This window comes from Protopterus annectens, chromosome 13.part0 (assembly GCF_019279795.1).
Source record: "Protopterus annectens isolate FY-2018-M chromosome 13.part0, PAN1.0, whole genome shotgun sequence".
NCBI classification, from domain to species: domain Eukaryota; kingdom Metazoa; phylum Chordata; order Ceratodontiformes; family Protopteridae; genus Protopterus; species Protopterus annectens.
This window is the reverse complement of record NC_056747.1, coordinates 1167087714-1167108097: the sequence shown is the minus strand read 5'-3', so window position 1 is coordinate 1167108097 and position 20384 is coordinate 1167087714. Positions and strand designations below refer to the sequence as shown.

Genomic DNA, 20384 nt, shown 5'->3' with positions numbered 1-20384 from the left:
CAATATTGATAGTAGTATGAATATGAAATAGAGCTTTTAGTTTTTTTATATACTATATATAGTTTCACATACATGTGTAAAAATAATTTTAAATATGTAAATGTTTTATATATATTTTATACAGTTTGACAGTATAATTATTGTATACACTAGATATGGGTTTATTCAAATATCTAGGAAGATTATAAATTTTGATTTTTTATGGTCATTGCTGCTGAATGTGCACTATACCTTTAAGTGTTTTGGCGCAATTTTTAAAATGATTGGATTGGTTTATGTATAAAAAGGAAGTTATGGTGCTTGTTGACTGTTCTGAAGAAGACTGGGTTCCAGTTGAAAGCGCTTAACTGCTATAGGATTGTGGAATAAAAGAAAAGAATTTACATCCTTTCGTGCACGAGTTTCTTTGGGAAGTTCCTGTTCTTTTCAGCATTGGACTAGCTAAGCAGTGGTGAGCAATGCACAAACACGGGTTTTTAACTCAGAATGTTGAATGGGATAGAAATCATCCCAAAATGGCCAATAAGGTTAATTTCAGAGCTGGAAACCACTCCTCTTGCAACAGGCTGCTTAATGCTTACCACCGTTACTGATGAGCAGAAAGACTTCCCACTACCACAACAAGGTCTGGACAGCTCAGAAACACAAACTAAAGTCCTGAAACCAGCAGATCTGGGATCTGAACTATTCTAGTATAGGAAAAGGGGGGAAACTAGCAGTACCGATACTAATTAATATAAGAAAAAACTCATCAAAAACTAGGGATGCTTTACAAAGCCAAGAACTTTCTCAAGGGCGCAATTAAAACTACCCTTGCTACTAGTCTCCTCCCCACAATTCTTTATGGCACTCCCATCTTTACTAACCTCCAGGCATCACAAAAATCAAAACTTGAGCAATGCTGTAAAAGTTGCTAAATTTGCAGGAAATACTGCTTTCAGAACCCACCACTATATAGCACTAAAAAGCCTAAATTGGTTATAACTACCCCATCAACTAGCATATACAAATTATCCAGCATCCATCTGCTTGTCCAGCACTAAACAACAAACATTCCATACAACAATAATCACAGTAAGTCATTATGATCCAATTGACAGCCTTTTCTGTAGATAATTACTATTTTAATTGCTTTTTTCTGTTTAATTTCACAAAAACAAAAAAAATACTCTCTGTACTGCTAGTTTCCCCCCTTTTCTATACTAGAATAGTTCGGATCCCAGATCTTCTGGTTTCAGGACTTTAGTTTGTGTTTCTAAGTTGTCCAGACCTTGTTGTGGTAGTGGGAAGTCTTTCTGCTCATCATTACAGTGATAAGCATTAAGCAGCCTGTTGCAAGAGGAGTGGTTTCCAGCTCTGAAATTAACCTTATTGGCCATTTTGGGATGATTTCTATCCCATTCAACATTCTGAGTTAAAAACCCGTGTTTGTGCATTGCTCACCGCTGCTTAGCTAGTGTTAAACTATTCCTGGCGCTATAAAGTCTGCACTGCAGGTTTTTCCCTTAGAACTAGCCAGATTCTTAGTTTAGCACTTGAATTTGCTTCTTAGTGCTCAGCACTGTTTCAGAACTTAATGTAAGCACTAAATAAGCTACAAATTACTACAGCACTCAACCTTCCTCATTATATAGAAGAAAACAGTTTTTGTACTCATCTTCCTCATTTGCTTAGAGGAAAATAGCTCTTGTACATACTTTCTTCACTTGTCTAAAAGGAAAATAGTGTTTATCCAGGCATGTCCAAGGGACAGCTCCCGGTAATCGCTCCAGTCTACCTGATGAATCTGGGCCTCTTGGGGCAATGTAGCAATTGTCTCATGTATACAGACAATCCTCTCCTCCTACCAACCTATGCTACAACCTGTGAGAGATGCACTTACCTAGCCAAACTGGAGGTAAAGCTCTCTCCAACCAAGACTGAACTTGACCGTCAAGAGGAGAAGGTAATCGCTTGCACCACACCACACTCATAGTCCCACTAAACCTACACATAGAAACACAAAAACAAACATTCACAGAGGTTCTCATTAATAATTTGCACAAGCAACAGAAACCTCCAAAGCAGAAACGCAAGCAACCTCCACCCCCCCAACACAACCCAAATGACACATAGCCCACAGACTCAGTGTGCCACTCAACCACAGCCCATAAGGCAAAGTAACATACCCAACACACTAGTCATAGGTAACTCTATAGTCAGGCACACTGATGTTCCACTCACCAGGCTAAACAAGAAGGTTACTGTCAGCTGCCTGTCGGGTGCCAGGATCCGCCACATAACCCACGAACTCAGGTCACTCCACAACAAGTAAAAATATGACACTGTCATTGTCCATGTTGGTGTGAATGACCGGAGACGTACCTCCCTGGACTACATGAAAAGAGACATGGAAGAGCTCTCTGATCTTGTAGTCCAGGCAGGTATGATCCCTAGCCCTGAGTAGCATCCTGCCATTGCCCAGAATGATACAGCAATACAAGGAGAAAATGACTGACTTCAACAATTGGCTAGGCGCCGTTTTGCAAATTTTAGCCAGGCCTGGATGTTTAAAAGGCTTCCGTTTTGCAACCCTACCCCATAGGTCAGACATATGGAGAATACGGGAGATTGTTGTCACATGCAGTACACAACCAGTATTTGTCAGAAATTCCTTCAATGTTGCTGTAGGCCTCTTGGCAGCCTCCCTGACCAGTTGTCGGGTCTTTTCATCAATTTTGGAGGGATGTCCAGTTCTTTGCAACGTCACTGTTGTCCCACATTTTCTCCAATTTTTGATGACTGCCTTTACTGTGCTCCATGTTATATCCAATGCTGTGGACATTTTTTGTACACTTCTCCTGATACCCTTCAACAAGGAGATCCCTTTAATGCTTTGTAAGCTCTCTGCGAACCATGGCTTTTGCTGTAGCAGGGAACTGAGTAAATTTCAGGAAAATCCTACTAGGACAGCTGAACTTTATTTGCGATTAATCAGTCTCTTTAATTGATGGCAGGTGTGTACCCAAGAAGACTGAATGATGTAATTAAAGCAAAAGGTACTTCAAAGTATTAGTTTAAGAGAGTGTGCACACTTATGCAACCAGCTTATTGTAATTTTTTTATTTTTTATAACCCCCCCCCCCCCCAACACATTTGTTTTTCAAATGAATTATACAGGTTATAGGTCACATTAAAGATGAGAAAGGTTTTGAAATGATTTATTGTGGTCTCATTTTTTTATATCACAAAAACCTGGCATTTTAACAGGGGTGTGTACACTTTATGTACACTGCACACACACACACACACACACACACAGACATTACACGTGCACAGACATTACACATGCACACACAGATGCACTGCAAGCGGACACAGACACTGCACGCATGCACATCAAGCACACACCACATACAGACACTGCACGCACACACCACACCCAGACACACACCACACACAGACATTGCACTGCACACACACACACACTGCACACACACAAACTGACACTGCGCACACACAAACTGACACTGCACATGCACACGCAGGCATTGCACACGCAGACACACTGCACAGACATTGCACATGCACACACACAGACATTGCACAAACATTGCACATGCACGCACTCACACTGCACAGACGCACGCAGATGCATGCAGACACTGCACGCACAGACACATTGTGCACAAACGGACACTACACACACACTGCACACACAGATACATTGTGCACAGACGCACACACACTGCACACACACACATACATTGTGCACACACAGATACATTGTGCACAGATGCACACACAGCACAGACACAGATGCATTGTGCACAGACACTGCACGTACACACTGCAGGCGCACAGACACTACACGCACACACTGCAGGCGCGCAGACAGGCGCAGACACCGCACGCACACACTGCAGGCATGCAGACAAGCACAGACACTGCACGTGCACAGGCAGGCACAGACACTGCATGTGCACAGGCAGGCACAGGCACACTGCACGCGCACAGACAGGCACAGGCACACTGCACGCGCACAGACAGGCACAGGCACACTGCACGCGCACGGACAGGCACACTGCACGCGCACAGACAGGCACAGGCACACTGCACGCGCACAGACAGGCACAGGCACACTGCACGCGCACCGACAGGCACAAGGCACACTGCACGCGCACCGACAGGCACAAGGCACACTGCACGCGCACCGACAGGCACAGACACACTGCACGCGCACCGACAGGCACAGACACACTGCACGCGCACCGACAGGCACAGACACACTGCACGCGCACAGACAGGCACAGACACACTGCGCATTAATTAGTATATGCTGGTTGAATTTAGGAACGTCATCTACTATGGTCCTATCGTCTCTAATCATTTCTTATCAGAAGTGACTTCAGTGGTTGTATTATAAAGAGAGAGGACTTTTTGTTTTCTCATGAGAGGGGGATTCGGGGGAAAAAAAATAGTAATTTTTTTAGCATGAGTTGAGTTAAAAAGCTGTGTTTCAGTGGCTGTTAAAGCTTCCCGAGTAATTTTTTGGAGGTGTGCCATGTCAGATGTGCAAATGAGTGTAGAATCATCTGCTTACTGGATTAAGGAGATCTGTTATGTGGAGGGTGTGGGTGAGAATGGTAGAGGAGGGGACCAAGGAATAGAGTCTTGTGGTACACCAGTGGCAACTGGGAAATAAGGAGAGAGCATGGAGTGGCATTTTACTGACTGATACCTATTGGACTGGTAGCGTTTGAACCATGGAAGTGTGGGCTGAGAGAGACCTAAAGCGAATGTTTGAAGTAGAAGTTTGCTGTGACGACCTGTTGAAAGCCTTAGATAAGTCTAGAAATAAGGAAGACTAGTTTGCTGTTCTCTCTCTAGCTTTATTGACAGTATGTATATAGAAGTGCACCGTTAGTACTGTTGAAGACAGAAGCCATGTTGTGTGACGGATAGTTGTTGTTTTTGGAAAAAATAGTTTAGCAGTTGGTTTTTAATGCATTTTTCAAGTATTTTGGAGAGGGGGATATGATTGTAGGTGTAGACTGTTGAATTTCCTCCTTTGTGTAGACGAATATTGTCTGTTTTTTTTCAGAGAAAGAATGTGGGATTTCTTGAATTGACATGGGATTGAGACAGGATTGATAATGCTATTGGCTGCTATTTTAACGTACTTGGACAATAATCAGCTGTAGTTGAAAAAACGGTCTGTGTAGTTTAATATAGAATGTGGGCACAGGTTTAAAGGTGAAAGTGAATGTGGCGATATCTGGCTGTTGGGCAGATATAGGATTCAATGTTAGGGAATCCTTGGCTAGGGATTCTATACTGTTTACGAAATAAAGAATTGTATTGCACTTTCAAGTGAGAGAGGGTTACGGTTGAATGTTGGGCTGGGATGCAATATTTCTTTAATGGTTGTCCAGAATTTTTAGTGTTTTTAACTATTATTTTGAAAGTTATTGCATTTATTTGGTTTTTAGTACAACTGAAAAGTATTCCGAAGTTTTCACGAATATTGTATTTTTGCCATTCTTTCTCTGCATTTTCTCTATCCTGCAATTAGCATTTTACTATCTCTGGAGATCCAAATAGCTTTATTTATGTAGTTAAGTAAGTCTCCAGTGCCTGTCTGTGCGTGTGCAGTGTCTGTGCCTCTGTGCACGTGCAGTATGTGCGTGCAGTGTCTGTGCTTGTCTGCGCGCCTGCAGTGGCTGTGCCTGTCTGTGCACGTGCAGTGTCTGTGCGCCTGCAGTGTGTGCGTGCAGTGTCTTTGCCTGTCTGTGTGCATGCAGTGTGTGTGTGTGTGTGTGCACAATGTATCTGTGTCTGTGCAGTGTGTGCGTCTGTGCACAATGTATCTGTGTGTGTGCATCTGCACAATGTATCTGTGTGTGCAGTGTGTGTGTGTAGTGTCTGTCTGTGCACAATGTATCTGTGTGTGCAGTGTCTGTGTGTGCAGTGTCTGCATGCATCTGCGTGCGTCTGTGCAGTGTGAGTGCATGCATGTGCAATGTGTCTGTGTGTGCAATGCCTGCGTGTGCATGCACAATGTCTGTGTGTGTGCAGTGTCCGTTTGTGTGCGTGCGCAGTGCAATGTCTGTGTGTGGTGTGTGTCTTGGTGTGGTGTGTGCATGCAGTGTCTGTGTGTGGTGTGTGCTTGATGTGCATGCGTGCAGTGTCTGTGTCCGCTTGCAGTGCATCTGTGTGTGCGTGCATCTGTGTGTGCGTGTGTGTGTGTGTGCAGAGAGCTTACAAAGCATCAAAGGGATCTCCTTGTTGAAAGGTATCAGGAGAAGTGTACAAAAAATGTCCACAGCATTGGATATAACATGGAGCACAGTAAAGACAGTCATCAAAAATTGGAGAAAATGTGGGACAACAGTGACGTTGCAAAGAACTGGACATCCCTCCAAAATTGATGAAAAGACCAGACAGCTGGTCAGGGAGGCTGCCAAGAGGCCTACAGCAACACTGAAGGAGCTGAAGGAATTTCTGACAAATACTGGTTGTGTACTGCATGTGACAACAATCTCCCGTATTCTCCATATGTCTGGCCTATGGGGTAGGGTTGCAAAACGGAAGCCTTTTAAACATCCAGGCCCGGCTAAAATTTGCAAAACGGCGCATCATGTCTCCCAAAAGCATGATGGAAAATGTGTTATGGTCTGTTGAAACCAAGGTTGAACTTTTTGGCTGCAATTCCAAAAGGTACATTTGGTGCAAAAGCAGCACTTCGCATCATCAAAAGAACACCACCCCCACGGTGAAGCATGGTGATGGCAATATCATGCTTTACTGTTGCTTTTCTTCCACTGGAAGGTGGAGGGAATTATGAACAGTTCCAAATACCAGTCACTTTTGACCCAAAACCTTCAGGCATCTGCTAGAAAGCTGAAAATGAGGAATTTCACCTTTCAACACGACGACCCCAAGCATTACATCTAAATCAACAAAAGACTGGCTTCACCAGAAGAAAATTAAAGTTTTGGAATGGCCCAGCCAGAGCCCAGACTTAAATCCAATAGAAAATCTGTAGGATGACCTGAAGAGGGCTGTGCACTAGAGATGCCTTAGCAATCTGACACATTTGGAGTGCTTTTGCAAGGAAGAGTGGGCAAAAATTGCAAGTCAAGATGTGCCATGCTGACAGACTTATACCCAAGAAGATTGAATGCTATAATTAAATCAAAAGGTGCTGCAACAAAGCATTAGTTTAAGAGTGTGCATACTTAGGCAACCAGCTTATTATATGTTTTTTATTTTTTATATGTTTTTCCTAACAGATTTGTTTTTCAATTGAATTGTACAGGTTATCGATCACATTAAAGGTGGAAAAAGTTTTAAAATGATTTATTTATTGTGGTCTCATTTTTTTATACACACAACCTGGCATTTTTAACAGGGGTGTGTACACTTTTTATATCCATTGTATGTAGGGTGTAGGTGTGTGTCTAGGTGGGTGTGTGTCTAAGTGGGTGTGGGTAGGTGGGTGTAGGTATGTGTGTGTAGGTGGGTGTGTGGGTGTGTCTAGGTTGTGTGTGTGTAGAGGTGGGTGTGTGTGTAGGGGTGTGTGTGTGGGGGGTGTAGGGTGTGTGTGTGTGTAGGGGTGTGTGTGTGTAGGGGTGTGTGTGTGTGTGTAGGGGTGTGTGTGTGTGTAGGTGTGTGTGTGTCTGTGTAGGGGTGTGTGTAGGGGTATGTGTGTGTGTGTGTGTGTGTGTGTGTGTAGGTATGTGTGTGTGTGTGTGTGTGTGTGTGTGTGTGTGTGTGTGTGTGTGTGTGTGTGTGTGTGTGTGTGTGTGTGTGTAGGGGTGTGTGTGTGTGTGTGTAGGGTTGGGCGTGTGTGTGTGTGTAGGGGTGGATGTGTGTAGGTGTGTATAGGTAGGTGGCTGTAGGGTGTGTGTAGGTGTGTATGTGTGTGTATCTATAGATGTCCTTCAAGGATGCATCTGCAGTCCTTACATATGGGTTGTCCTGCCTCAGGCAGCCCTTCGGTCGGCCGGATTCCAAAGTCTGGGTCCGGAGTCGGCTGATGTCGCCTCTCCCGGCGCCAGAGCACCTGGGGTATAAAAGCGTCAGCCAACGCCATCTTCCCCAGTCTTTCTTGCCGCATGGTGCCCGAAGCAGAAGCAGTTCGCAAGTGCCGGTCGGCCAGCTCCTGTAACTTCAACTATCGAAGACTTCAAAGCTGGCACCCGCTGGGGACTCTTTCTTGCCTCAGCCGATGTCAGATCAAACGCTTAAAGTTAATAATTGCTTAACTTGTGGGAAACAAATACCTCATAAGGATTTCCATTCTTACTGCCTCCCCTGCCTAGGCCCAGACCACGACGTCTCGGCCTGTACAGCCTGTGCCTCCTTCAACCGATGCACTCTTAGGCGTCGGGCGGAGTTTGCAGAGGAATTTTTTGGGGTTAGTTACAGTTACAATATGCCGTCGGAGACTCCGACTTCTCATTTAACCAAAAAACGGAAGGACAAGGACCGACACACGCGGAGCCGAAACCATGCCTAGGCCTACCGCGAGTGTCTCGGTCTCGGCTGAAACCGAGTCCTTGGTACTTCCGACCGTCGAAACCGCACAACCGACAACCTCGGCCCCGGAGGCCTCTGCTGAGTCGGTTATAGAATTTCCCTCAGAAACCGGTGTTCCAGAAACATCCGACACCATTTCCCTAGACAAAACTACGCCAGCACGTGGAGCAGCCAGGCCTCCCGCATCCATGTCCAGAAAGGCATTCACTAGGGCTAAAGCTGCTAAACGGCCAAAATCTCTGCCTCCCAAGGCTATTCCTCAGGGATCCACTACAGGTTCACGGATTTTAAGTTTAGCTGAGGACCTTATTTCCTTAATTAGGGGCTCTCAGCCACATCCGGACAGGGGCTCTCAACCTCCTCTAGACAAAAGGCCCAGGGTTGAGCCCACTGATCCCCAGTCCTCTGATGAGGCCTCAGATGGCTCTGCTCTTTCAGACTACCAGGAGGAGGCCTTTACGGCCTACGAGGATTCTGATGCAGAGGAATCTATTCCCTCTGCCTCCCCTCCTGAGGAGCTGTCCTTTGGGGAGACCCTTCACTCCATGAGAGAGCATTTCGTATGGCAGGGCCAGGAATTCTCTGATTCCAGGAAGAGATTAAGGACTTTTTTGTATTTACCTCAGCATAGACCTTTGGCTATTCCTCCTGTTTTGAATGTCATTGATGATGTGTACTCTTGAGACCAGCATTACCCCTGACTCCCTCCGGCTCCTGTCAAACCCGATAGATACTGCAGGGTCCCGGACTCACCATTTCCTTTACAAGGCCCACTCTGCTGACCCTGAAACTATTTCCCAGGGCCCTAAAGGGGTTGCATCTGCCACTACTAAAAATCCACTCCCCTCTGAAAAGGGAGTCTAGGGCTTTAGAGAGATGGGGTAAAAAAGTGTATACTTCTTCCACTCTTTCTATGAGGGCATTAAATTGTCAATTCCATATGATACAGTACCAAGAGTATTTGTTAGATGAATTGCATAAAAAACTGTCTTCACCTGAACCCCTAGATCGCACGTCACTTCAGGATCTGGTGCATAACTCCCAACAGGTTAGCAACCATTTCTTGCAGTGTGGTTATGATGTATTGGAAGCTTAATGTAGGTCAGCAATGACAGGTGCAGTCATACGTAGGCATGCTTGGCTGAAGGAACAAACTCTGCCAGATCATGTTAAAGCAAAGCTTCTGGATGCGCCACTGGAAAAGCAAAAGTTATTTGGCTCCACTGCTCAGGAGTTCTTAAAGAAATTTGAGGAAAAGGCTAAATCTGTACAGACAGTCAAAGATTTTCTCCAGGTCCAACCACCAAGATTCAGCAGAAATTGGCCCTCTAAGAATTGGTCCTTTCCAGACACAGAGAGATTTCAGAGAGGCAAGAACAGGCGTGCCAGAGGTAGAGGGCAAGCTAGAGGCTCCTACAGAGGACGTCAATGGCAGCCTCCTAACCAGAGAGGTAGTGCAGGACCTACAACTGCTCCACAAGGACAGACTCAATGACTTTACCTTGACCCCGCCAACCAGGGCTCAATTGGAAGCACCTTTGGGTGGAAAGCTATCTTTATTCTCAAAAAATTGGCACAGTATTACAAGGGACAAATGGACACTGCAAATAATAGACAAAGGATACAGGTTCCATTTTCATACATTACCAACAAGAAAAGGCATGCCAAACCTGCCACCGAATCAAAGGGCAGAGGCTTTAAAACAAATTTCCAACCTATTGCAAATGAAAGCTATATAAAAGGTACCTCTCACAGAACAAGGCCAAGGATTTTATTCCAGACTATTCCTTGTCCCAAGAAAAGAAAAACAATGGAGGCCTATTCTCGACTTGTCCGCACTGAATACTTATCTCATTGTGCCAAAATTCAAAATGCTGACCCTACAGCAACTCCTTCCCATGCTGGGCAAGGGGTCTTGGCTGGTAACTCTAGACCTCAAGGAGGCATACCTGCATGTCCCTATCAGACAAAGTTGCAGAAGACACCTCAGATTTCTTGCAGGTTCAGAGCATTATCAATTCTCAGCATTGCCCTTTGGCTTATCTACTGCGCTCAGAGTATTCACAAAATGCCTGGCATCAGTAATTGCACACTGCAGACTTCAGGGGATTCAAATATACCCATATCTGGACGACTGCCTTATACAAACGGACAGCCAACAAACTTTGGTAGAACACTTGAATTATGCCATCCCAAAGGATAATTTTTCTGGGTGCGAAACTAGATACAACTACCCGAATGGCTTTTCTCACAGAAGAAAAACAAAGACAACTACCGGATTATTTCGAAAATCTGACAAAACAAACTCAGCTGACTGCAAGGAAAATCCTGCAGGCCCTGGGTTACATGGCATCTTGCATTCTTCAGATTCCACAAGCAAGGCTACATATGAGGAAACTACAATGGTACCTAAGGAGTTTATGGTGCCAGCACAGTCACAGCCTAGAAGCTTTGATACCACTCATTCCATGCCTTCAAAAGGAATTTCTGTGGTGGGCTCAAGCAAGCCAGTCAAACAGGGGTCTGCCCTTCAGCAAACCAATAATCAGCCAAACCATTACAACGGACGCTTCAGACCATGGATGGGGAGCACACATGGAGGGCAGATGCATCCAAGGACTATGGTCACAGAAAGAATTGCGCATGCACATAAACCAAAAGGAAATGCTGGCAGAGATACATGCAATCGAAGCCTTCAAACATTTTCTGCATCAAGGACACCTGCTAATAAGGACAGACAATACCACAGTTATGTGGTACATAAACAAGCAAGGAGGTACCCATTCCTACCCTCTTTGCAGGCTGGCAATGAATCTTTGGGAACTTTCCCTAAAACTCAATATAGAGCTGCAATCCCAGTTTGTGCCAGGAAAAGACAATATACTGGCGGACAGCCTAAGCAGAAATATCATGGATCCACACGAATGGATGCTGCACCCAGACATTTTCCTTCAGATAACACAATCATGGGGGAGGCCGGACATAGATCTTTTTGCCTCCCACCACAACCATCAGCTGAAGAAATTCTGCTCAAGGACATACCACCCACAAGCATGGAAAGTGGACGCCCTCTCTTTCAGCTGGAATACTCTTAACAGTGTATGCATTCCCACCTCTTCCATTAATGACCAAGGTCTTACTGAAGATCAGGACAGAGCAGCCCAAAGTGATTCTGATAGCTCCGACTGGCCCAGACAACACTGGTACCCACTGTTAAGGAGCATGTCACGCACGAAACCGTGGCCTCTACCACAATGGCCACTTCTTCTGACACAACACAATTACAAAACTCTGCACTCCAGCCTGAAAACCTTGCAGCTGACAGTCTGGAGAATACCTTGACTCCTCACCAGGATAAGCTATCCAAGACAGTGAAGGGACATCATCATGGAAGCTTCACGCCTTCCACAAGAAAGGCATATTCAGCAAAATGGAAAAGATTTCGCACTTGGAACACCACAAAGGGCCTAGATGTGACAGTGATGAACTTGGCACATATCCTGGAATACTTGGCAGAAATGCTCCACAATGGCCTTTCTTACTCTTCCATAAAAATTCATGCTTCAGCAATTTCAGCAGAATACAATACTGATCCACCTGTCTTTTCTCATCCTCTCCTAAGGCAGTTTCTAAGGGGAGTTAAAAACATCATTCCTCCAAGGAAACCACCAGTGCCTACATGGGACCTTAACTTCATGTTGGAAAAATTAACTCTACCTCCCTTTGAATCAGCAGCATCTTCAGAACTTCAGTTCCTGTCTTGGAAGACTGCCTTCCTTCTGGCCATAACCTCAGCAAGAAGAGTATCTGAGTTGCAGGCCCTCATGGCAGTACAACCATTTCTTCTTCATCAGGACAGAGTTTCACTGAGAACCAATCCTTCATTCATGCCAAAGGTGGTATCCAGGGTCTCACTGAACCAAGCTATTCACCTGCCTACCTTCTTTCCAAATCCACAAAACAAAGGGGAGAAACTTCTGCATACCCTGGACATTCACAGACAGTTGCGCTACTACTTGGACAGAACTAAGACTTACAGAAAATCTGACCAGCTATTTGTAGCATATGCTGCTGGTGTACAAGGAAAAGCAATTTCCAAACAGACAATTTCAAAATGGATAGGGAATTGCATTTGATTCTGTTACTCTTTTCATGGCAAAACCGTGCCAGCTAACATTAGACCTCATTCCACCAGAGCCACAGCCACCTCCACAGCCTTTTTAAGAGGGGTGGCTACCAAGGACATTTTAGAAGCTGCTACATGGAGCTCCGTGCATACATTTTCCAAGCATTACAACTTACCCTTATATTCCAGATCCAGAGCAGGCTTTGCTACGGCAGTCCTGCAGGGCATTTTAGCTGCACCATCCCTTTCTTAGATCCTACCACCCCCAGCTTGGCTGTGGTATTCTACCCATATGTAAGGACTGCAGATGCATCCTTGGAGGACATAGTACAGTTTTGTACCTACCATAAATGTAGATGTCCGATAGGTATGCATCTGCAGTCAGGTTTACCCTCCCTCCTTCCCCTCTGTGGTATTTCCTGGGTACTTATCCCTCTTATAGCTAGCTGGGTTATCTATTCTGGTGTATTTGTTCTATATTACTGTGCATGTTTGGAATTTTTTGCATCTCTCCAAATTTAGCCTTCCTTAGAGGGCACCTGGCATCTGGGGCAAGAAAAACTGAGGAAGATGGTGTCGGCTGACGCTTTTATACCCCAGGCGCTCTGACGACGGGGAGAGGGCGACATCAGCCGATGCCGGACCCAGACTTTGGAATCCGGCTGACCGAAGGGCTGCCTGAGGCAGGACAACCCATATGTAAGGACTGCAGATGCATACCTATTGGACATCTACATTTATGGTAGGTACAAAACTGTACTTTCCCCTGCATGTTACCAAAATACGTTTTTTCGACAAACAGATGAGTGTGAATTAATGTCAGCAGTATGGATGACCAAATGCTACTGCTACATCTACAGCCTTTCTTAAAGGGGTGACCACTAAGGACATTTTGGAAGCCACTGCTTGGTCCTCTGTGCATATTTTCAAGAAACATTATCTCCTTCCAAACTCTCCATGTCTAGAGTGCAATTTACCACTTCCATCTTGTAGGGCATCCTTTTCCCTCTCCCTAAACTTTTCATCCGCCCATCTTTCAGCTTTGTGAGTCATCCCATCAGTTAGAACACCAACAGTGAACCCAAAGAACATAGCACAGTTCTGCTCACTTACTGTTAATGTAGATGTTCAAGTGTATTCACAGTTGCAGTAGTCTTTTCATCCCTTCTTAGTTTTTGAGTTTGGGGTAGGCATTATTCTCTGTAGTTTTAAGTTGTTCCCTTCTCCTCTGCGCATACTCTGGAGTTTTTGATCTTAGTCCCTTGACCTTAGGGTCTGGTTGGGGGCAAGAGGGTACTGAGGTTATGGTGCTAGCTGAGTCCCTTTATATGGGGAGTGTCTTGACATTGGTTAGGGCATCTGCCTGCTTCAGGAGGAGGAGGAGAAGATTCTGTGGTAGTTGGGTCAGCTAAGCACTTTCAGAGCAGGAAATCGCATCAGTTAGGACTGCTGTAGTGAATACACTTTTAACATCTACATTTACAGTAAGGGTACACAACTGTACTTTAAGCATGTAGCATCTGCAGGGTTGACTTTTTGCAGCTTTGATTGGATCTGCACTTCTGTTGAAGATAACCTAATGTTCCAGTATGTTCATGATTGCATCTGCACTTGTGTTGAAGATAAACTAATGTTCCAGTGTGTTCATGATTGGATCTGCACTTGTGTTGAAGATAACCTAATGTTCCAGTGTGTTCATTTGTTTATCTCGGGAACAGTAGTCCTAGTACTATTTGCTTCAATGATCGCACTTTTCTGTCCCAATGTCAATCACTCATTCATTCTGTAGTAATCCTTTTACAGCATAGAGATGCTGTACTTTGTAATATCTATATAAGTATTTAAGTGGACCTCATCAGTGGTAATTATGTTGGACATTGAATATTTCAAGATAGTTGTGTGGTCAAGATAGTTGTTTGGTAAGAGTTGGGTTATCTTGTTTGGTGTTGGTTAGGTTATTGTAATCAAAAATGTATTCCCACCCCCCCGACACACACTCGGTGTTTGATCACCCCGGGGATCACGTCAGTTGCCCTGCTAGACAGAGGTCCAGGGAAGTAAATAGTTTGGGGAGAAATAGCCAGGGAATTGTTATGGCTAGCCTTGTATAGGCCCTAGGGCCAATAGCCTAGTACCAACTTATGAACCTATGACTAGCATTGGAGCATTAGGGCTGTTAACATTGGAAACAGAAGCTTTCATAAGGAGTTTGGTCTCTGGCTGGCATTAAAGATGTGTATGCTGTTGCTATTACTTGATGGGATTTGCAAACATAAGTTTGAGGTTTCAGAGTACATAGCCTTTGCAATCATGGAAAATCTTTTTTTTTTTTTTTTTTTTGGTCTCATGTTTTTGTGCCCGGATCAGAAATCGTGGATCAGCCAGGAGTTGATATATTTGGCCAAGTTTATAACCAGTGGAAGAACAAGGAATGTGTCTGCCCAAACTGCAGTCGCAGTATTGCAGCTTCTCGCTTCGCTCCCCACCTAGAGAAATGCTTGGGAATGGGACGAAACAGCAGCAGGATTGCCAATCGGAGGTGAGGATTTTTATTTGTAATAGCTGCGGTTTTAGGATGTCATTTCATAACTGTATTTTACAGTGTGATAGTACCCTTCTTTAATGGAATTATTCAACTGGCTATAGACAAATATGCAGTCTAACATGAAGGTAAATTTTCAGCTCCAGATGGAAATCTCACCTTTTTGGTACATGTTTTAAAGTTGTCTTTTATTTATGGGCCTTCACCTGCTGGCCTGGTTTTTTCAGCTTGCGAGCACTCGACACCTAACCATACCAATTTTGGAACCAGTCTTGGCTTGTAGGTGGTGAGTCCTTTTTGAACTGTGGTACCTTTTTGTTTCCTTTGTAAATTAATTTATATGTTGTGTGTTCTAAAATTCAGAATTGAAGAATGTTGGAGGGTGTGTTACAGTGAATTACTTGGCTCTAAAGTGGACCTGATGCATTTTGGAATCTGTTCAGTTTTTTTGCCTTTTGATAGTGACACTTAATAGATTAGAATTTTTTCTAAAAACTTAAAAGTGTAAGCAGCAAAGAGTGGTGTCGGCAGTTAAATCTGCTTTTGTGATGTACAAGTAGACTTGGATACTTTGCGTGGGATGTCCTAAAATTATATAAGATATATTGCATGGAAGGTTGCTTTTGCAAAATGCAAAGAGGTTATGAGGGTAGCATGCAGTACAGTCACAGGGGTCAAATGTTTAGGCAAATAGTTGGCAATACTTGGTGTGTAAGGGCATAGTGGGGTAGGTAGTGTGTGTGTGCTTTTCCAGGTCTTTTCAGTTTATTATTGCCTTCCAGAAAACATGATGGTTTCATACAGCATTTATTGTTGTCCCTCTGGCTTGGTTCTTGCCTGAAAAGGATCTGAGAAAAACCTGTTTATTTGTAAACTTAAATTTTAAGGGAATTTGGGGTAAAAAAGTGTGTTTTGTGTAGGAGATGTTTATGACCTGTTAATATGAAGAGAAAGACCAAAAGGTAAGGTGATTGAATAGAGACCACTCCATGCAGAGGTCTTAAATGAATCAGATTTATTAAATGAAAGTCTTATTTTTATTAATTGCTTTTTCGTGTATGTATGTATGTAAAGGTTATGGGAGTTGAACTTTGGATTATAGGGAGGGTCACTGTAATGTTAAGTCATAGAATTTGGATTTTTCCCATCTTATGTGCACCTTTTTTTCCTGGCCAGAATTCCACTTTAAGTAGTGGTGTATTTCTAGCAAGGAACCAGCAGATTCGTGCTTGTGTAATTTCTAAGGTAAGTAACTTGACTTGTGATATGTCTGCAATTCTCTTTGGTTCACGCTCTTTATACTTCTTGCAATTTCACAACATCAGTTTTCAGTTTCCTCTGTTGTACCAGAATAATTTACTGCTGCATATTGACTTTTAAAATTCATCACACCCATTTTCATCTCTCTTATTCCTCTGTATCCTTTCCCTAGTAAGAGTTTTGGGATCTGGAGTCATAATCCATTAAATACCCTTGTGGTAGGCAAAATAAGGTGCCTCCTGTATGAACTGTGCATGTTCTTCCTGTGTTTGTTTGGGGTTCCTTAGGGTTCACTGTTTTCCTCCTGCATTCCAAAGACATGCAGAAGGTGGACTGAACACACTAAGTTGGCCATAGTTGTGAATATGAATGCGTGTGTGGTATTTAAGAACAACTGAGTCATGACTAGTCATTCAGCAGTGTGAACCTTGGCTCTGTATAATTGTCACTGTTGAAGTGACACCCCGGCCCTGTGTGCAAAAATGGAAAAGGGGACATGGATGGATAGATGGCAGGCAAAATATGCCTAAAGATTCATACACCTACTTTTACATAGTTCCCATTTGTAATGTGGGGGGAGTGTGCACTGTGGTACATTTTAAGCAGGCAGTAAAGTCAATGAGGTGCTTCTGGTGAAGAACTAGAAGTACAATATATTTTTTTTATACCAGAAAATTGTTAAGAGGAAGGAAAATTTAAGTAAATTCTCTGTAAGAGCTGTATAAAGAAGAGATATTGTTTGCTTGCAGTCACTGGAACTGTTCACCTGCAGCTAGACTTTCTGAGGCAGATGCAACTTTTTGCTGGCATCCACGCATGGCAGTCTAGTTCCTTTTAATAGTGTTGTAGCCTCCAGTGTTTATGAATTTGAAGTATACCTTTTTCTCCAGTACAGACTCCTGGAGTGAAAAAAGGGGTAGGTGAACTATGTGCTTACTATTTTAGAGTAGGCTAAGGGTTCTCTGATTGGCATGGCACACCCTTCAGTATAAAAAGGCCCAGCTCCCCAGTTTTTGCTACAAAGAAGTTGTATCTCTTTTTTCGGGGGTGAAAAAGTTCAGGATCATTATTTGTTCATTGGGGCAGATGCACATGTTGGTTAAAGCTTCATCAAGGCAGATATTAGTACAAACTAAGGTCCTGCAGAGTGAGGAATGTGCCTTTTCCCCTGTGTAAAGATACATTTTTTTTTTCAACAATGCTCTCCCCATGTTAATCACCCAGATTGCAAATGCAGTCTTCAGGACTTTACTTTTAACATGTACAACGGTAATCTAAGTAAATTAGAGGAGAATAAATTGATCTAACTTTATTTGTATTTGTTTTTTTGAGGTAGAGCACTGATCTCGATTTTTCTCTTGAAAGAAGATGCTAGAAATACATATCCTTCTGCCTTCTGGCAGGTGTATTTCTCCAACTTTTTAAAGAGTCTGGAGCAGCAGAATGACTTGCAGCCAGCTATTGTGCTACCAGTACGCAGGGCAGCAAACTTAAGTATGCCGTTTTGTTTTGTAAGGAAAACTTCACCCTGCATTGTGGCTAACTGTATCCCACAATTCTCCTTTTTTGTAGTATCACCTCAGAAACCCTTTAGCAACTTTAAATTTTTTCACATCCACTTGTTTCCCTGACACACATTATAAAGACTCTGGTATTTTTCTTAATCAAGTGTCATGATTCAGAATTCACAGAAAAAATGCTAAAAGCTCAGAATAGCTGTAGAAAATGTTTTATTCCAAAACACAAGATGAGTGCTTTCATTTTAAAACATTTAAAACTTCATTAGAGAACTCCATTTGTTAGAGTCCCAGTTTTTATCACTTTAAAAACTGTGGAATATGTCATGTGATAGCCAAGTCCACTTCAAAAAGCCACATTTAAAGAAAACAGAATACTTTTTGCAAGTAGAGCTTTTAAACAATAAATTTACTACAATTTCCCTTTTTGTATTGTAAATTTAAAAACAAATTTTGTATAAAACCATTAAAAACAAATTATCTAACTAATGCCTACAACTTTAATAAACATGCAGTTGATGTTTGTTCATTTAGACCTGGCAGATTCCCTGCAATCTCTTTTTTTCTAACAGGAGAGACCAAAGCGCTCCTCTTATACTTGGGGTCACTTTCTCTAGAATGCTGAACTTAAAACCAGGTCCCGGATACTCTTGAATATGTTTGGAAAGGTTGTTTGGCTCTTTCTCCTTCTTAATGACATATTGATGTTGGTATACCCTATCCTTTAACTTTCTTTCAGTCTTGTCTATATAGAATCCAGGGCAAGACTGGCACACAGCCATATACACCACGCCCAGCAGTACCACAGTTATAATTTCCTGATAGCTTAAGTAACTGAATTAATGCTGAATTTGTTCACCTTTGGGAATGTATTTACAATAAGTGCATCTCCCACATTGGCCCGTGTTTGTTCATTTTTTACTACTGTTTAACCTTTGAGAAGTTGCCCAATATATATTTCATGTTTCTACCTAATCTATACACCACAGCTGGTTTCAAACTTCGTTTGTATTATTTGCCTGTCTTCCTTAAGAATTGACCAGTTTGTTTTTCAAGGGCCCATCTAATAAACTATCTGCATTATATATAGTACTGAATGCATTCTTGTAACATTTACTGTTCTTGTTAGCCACATGTCCATTACTTGTGTCATGCATCCTTGTTGTTCTAATCTGACTGGAAATGTAGTATAGGTGTGAAATAACCGCATTCTCTTTTATTCATTACTTCATAAGTCAGATTTTCTCCAAAGTCATTTGGATATCCTGACATGTAAAGGCTCTGGTATCTTTCTTAATTGAATGTCATGATTCAGAATGTAAGTTGTTTGTGCCTTCTTGATTCTGACTAGACAGCAGAGATTCTTCAGTGTTCACTGTTGGTTAGTATAAAGTCAAAACCTATATGGTCAGGGGCCTTAGAACATCCCACCACTGAGTACCTGTATATGTGAGGGATAGGGGCGGTGGACCTTGAATCCACCCTACTGCACACTAATATCTCTGATTGCTAGTTACCAGAAGAATGGTTTCTTTCTTTTTTTAAACATCTTTGTTACATATCACATAAGCATAGGCAAACAGGGACTTCAAAGATGACTGCACATTGAATAACAGCTTAATTCTCTCTCTCCCAGTGTGAAAACAGAAATGCAATAGAGAAGGGCAGTAGATTTTTGTGTTTGTTTAATTTACAGTAACTGGCTAGTACGTGTACTGCTTAGATGCCAGAAAAAAAACAAATACAGAGTACGTGGAAAAAGTCAGCTGCAAAAAGTGAGGAAGAAACGCTGACTGGGGAAAGTTTTGCAGCTCTTCAGCAAAAAGCATGCAACCCCCAGACATGACTTCCAGTAACCTACAAAGAAGATACAAAACAACTGCACATACACCTGGTTAAAATAAACAAAACGCTGATGGAATATATCAACACAAGCAACAAATGCTGGAAAAATGAAAGAAGCTTTAATCAGATATTCAGATGAGGTGATAAAGCTACAAAAAATCAGGATGAAATACAAAAAGGGCTGGCTGAATGAGACTGCTCAGGAAGAGAGATTTCAAAAAAGATTTAGAGAACAGAGCATGTAGGGAAAACCTGAGATTTTCAGCTATACCAGAGAAGCTGGGAGGAGCAGACTGTAGTAATTTTATGAAAGCACAAATAAGCATCTGGAGTGGTATTCCACAACAGGAGTTGTTAGTTGAAAGTGCGCATCATGTATATGCTCTAAACCTGGGAATGACAAAGCAACCTAGACTTTTAATAGTAAAGATGCAATCCAACCAGCAGAAAGAGTTGATTCTGACAAAACTGTGGCAGAAGGACAGAATACTAAAAGTGGGTGACAGCTTAGTGTTTGTGGAGAATGGTTACTCGTCCACCAAGCATAAAGAGGAGTAAATTCATTCTACTA

At 42.9% G+C, this 20384-nt stretch overlaps 1 protein-coding gene across 1 annotated transcript in view; it reads left to right on the top strand.

Moving 5' to 3' along the window:
- Positions 1 to 14991: 14991 nt before the first annotated feature.
- ATXN7L3 (ataxin 7 like 3) overlaps positions 14992 to 20384 on the top strand; it is a gene marked incomplete in the record, with an annotated part of 1421578 nt that continues 1416185 nt past the window's right edge. Inside the window, 1 exon segment of the mRNA XM_044055168.1 lies at positions 14992 to 15188. Within this exon segment, the coding sequence (XP_043911103.1) occupies positions 15154 to 15188 (35 nt within the window).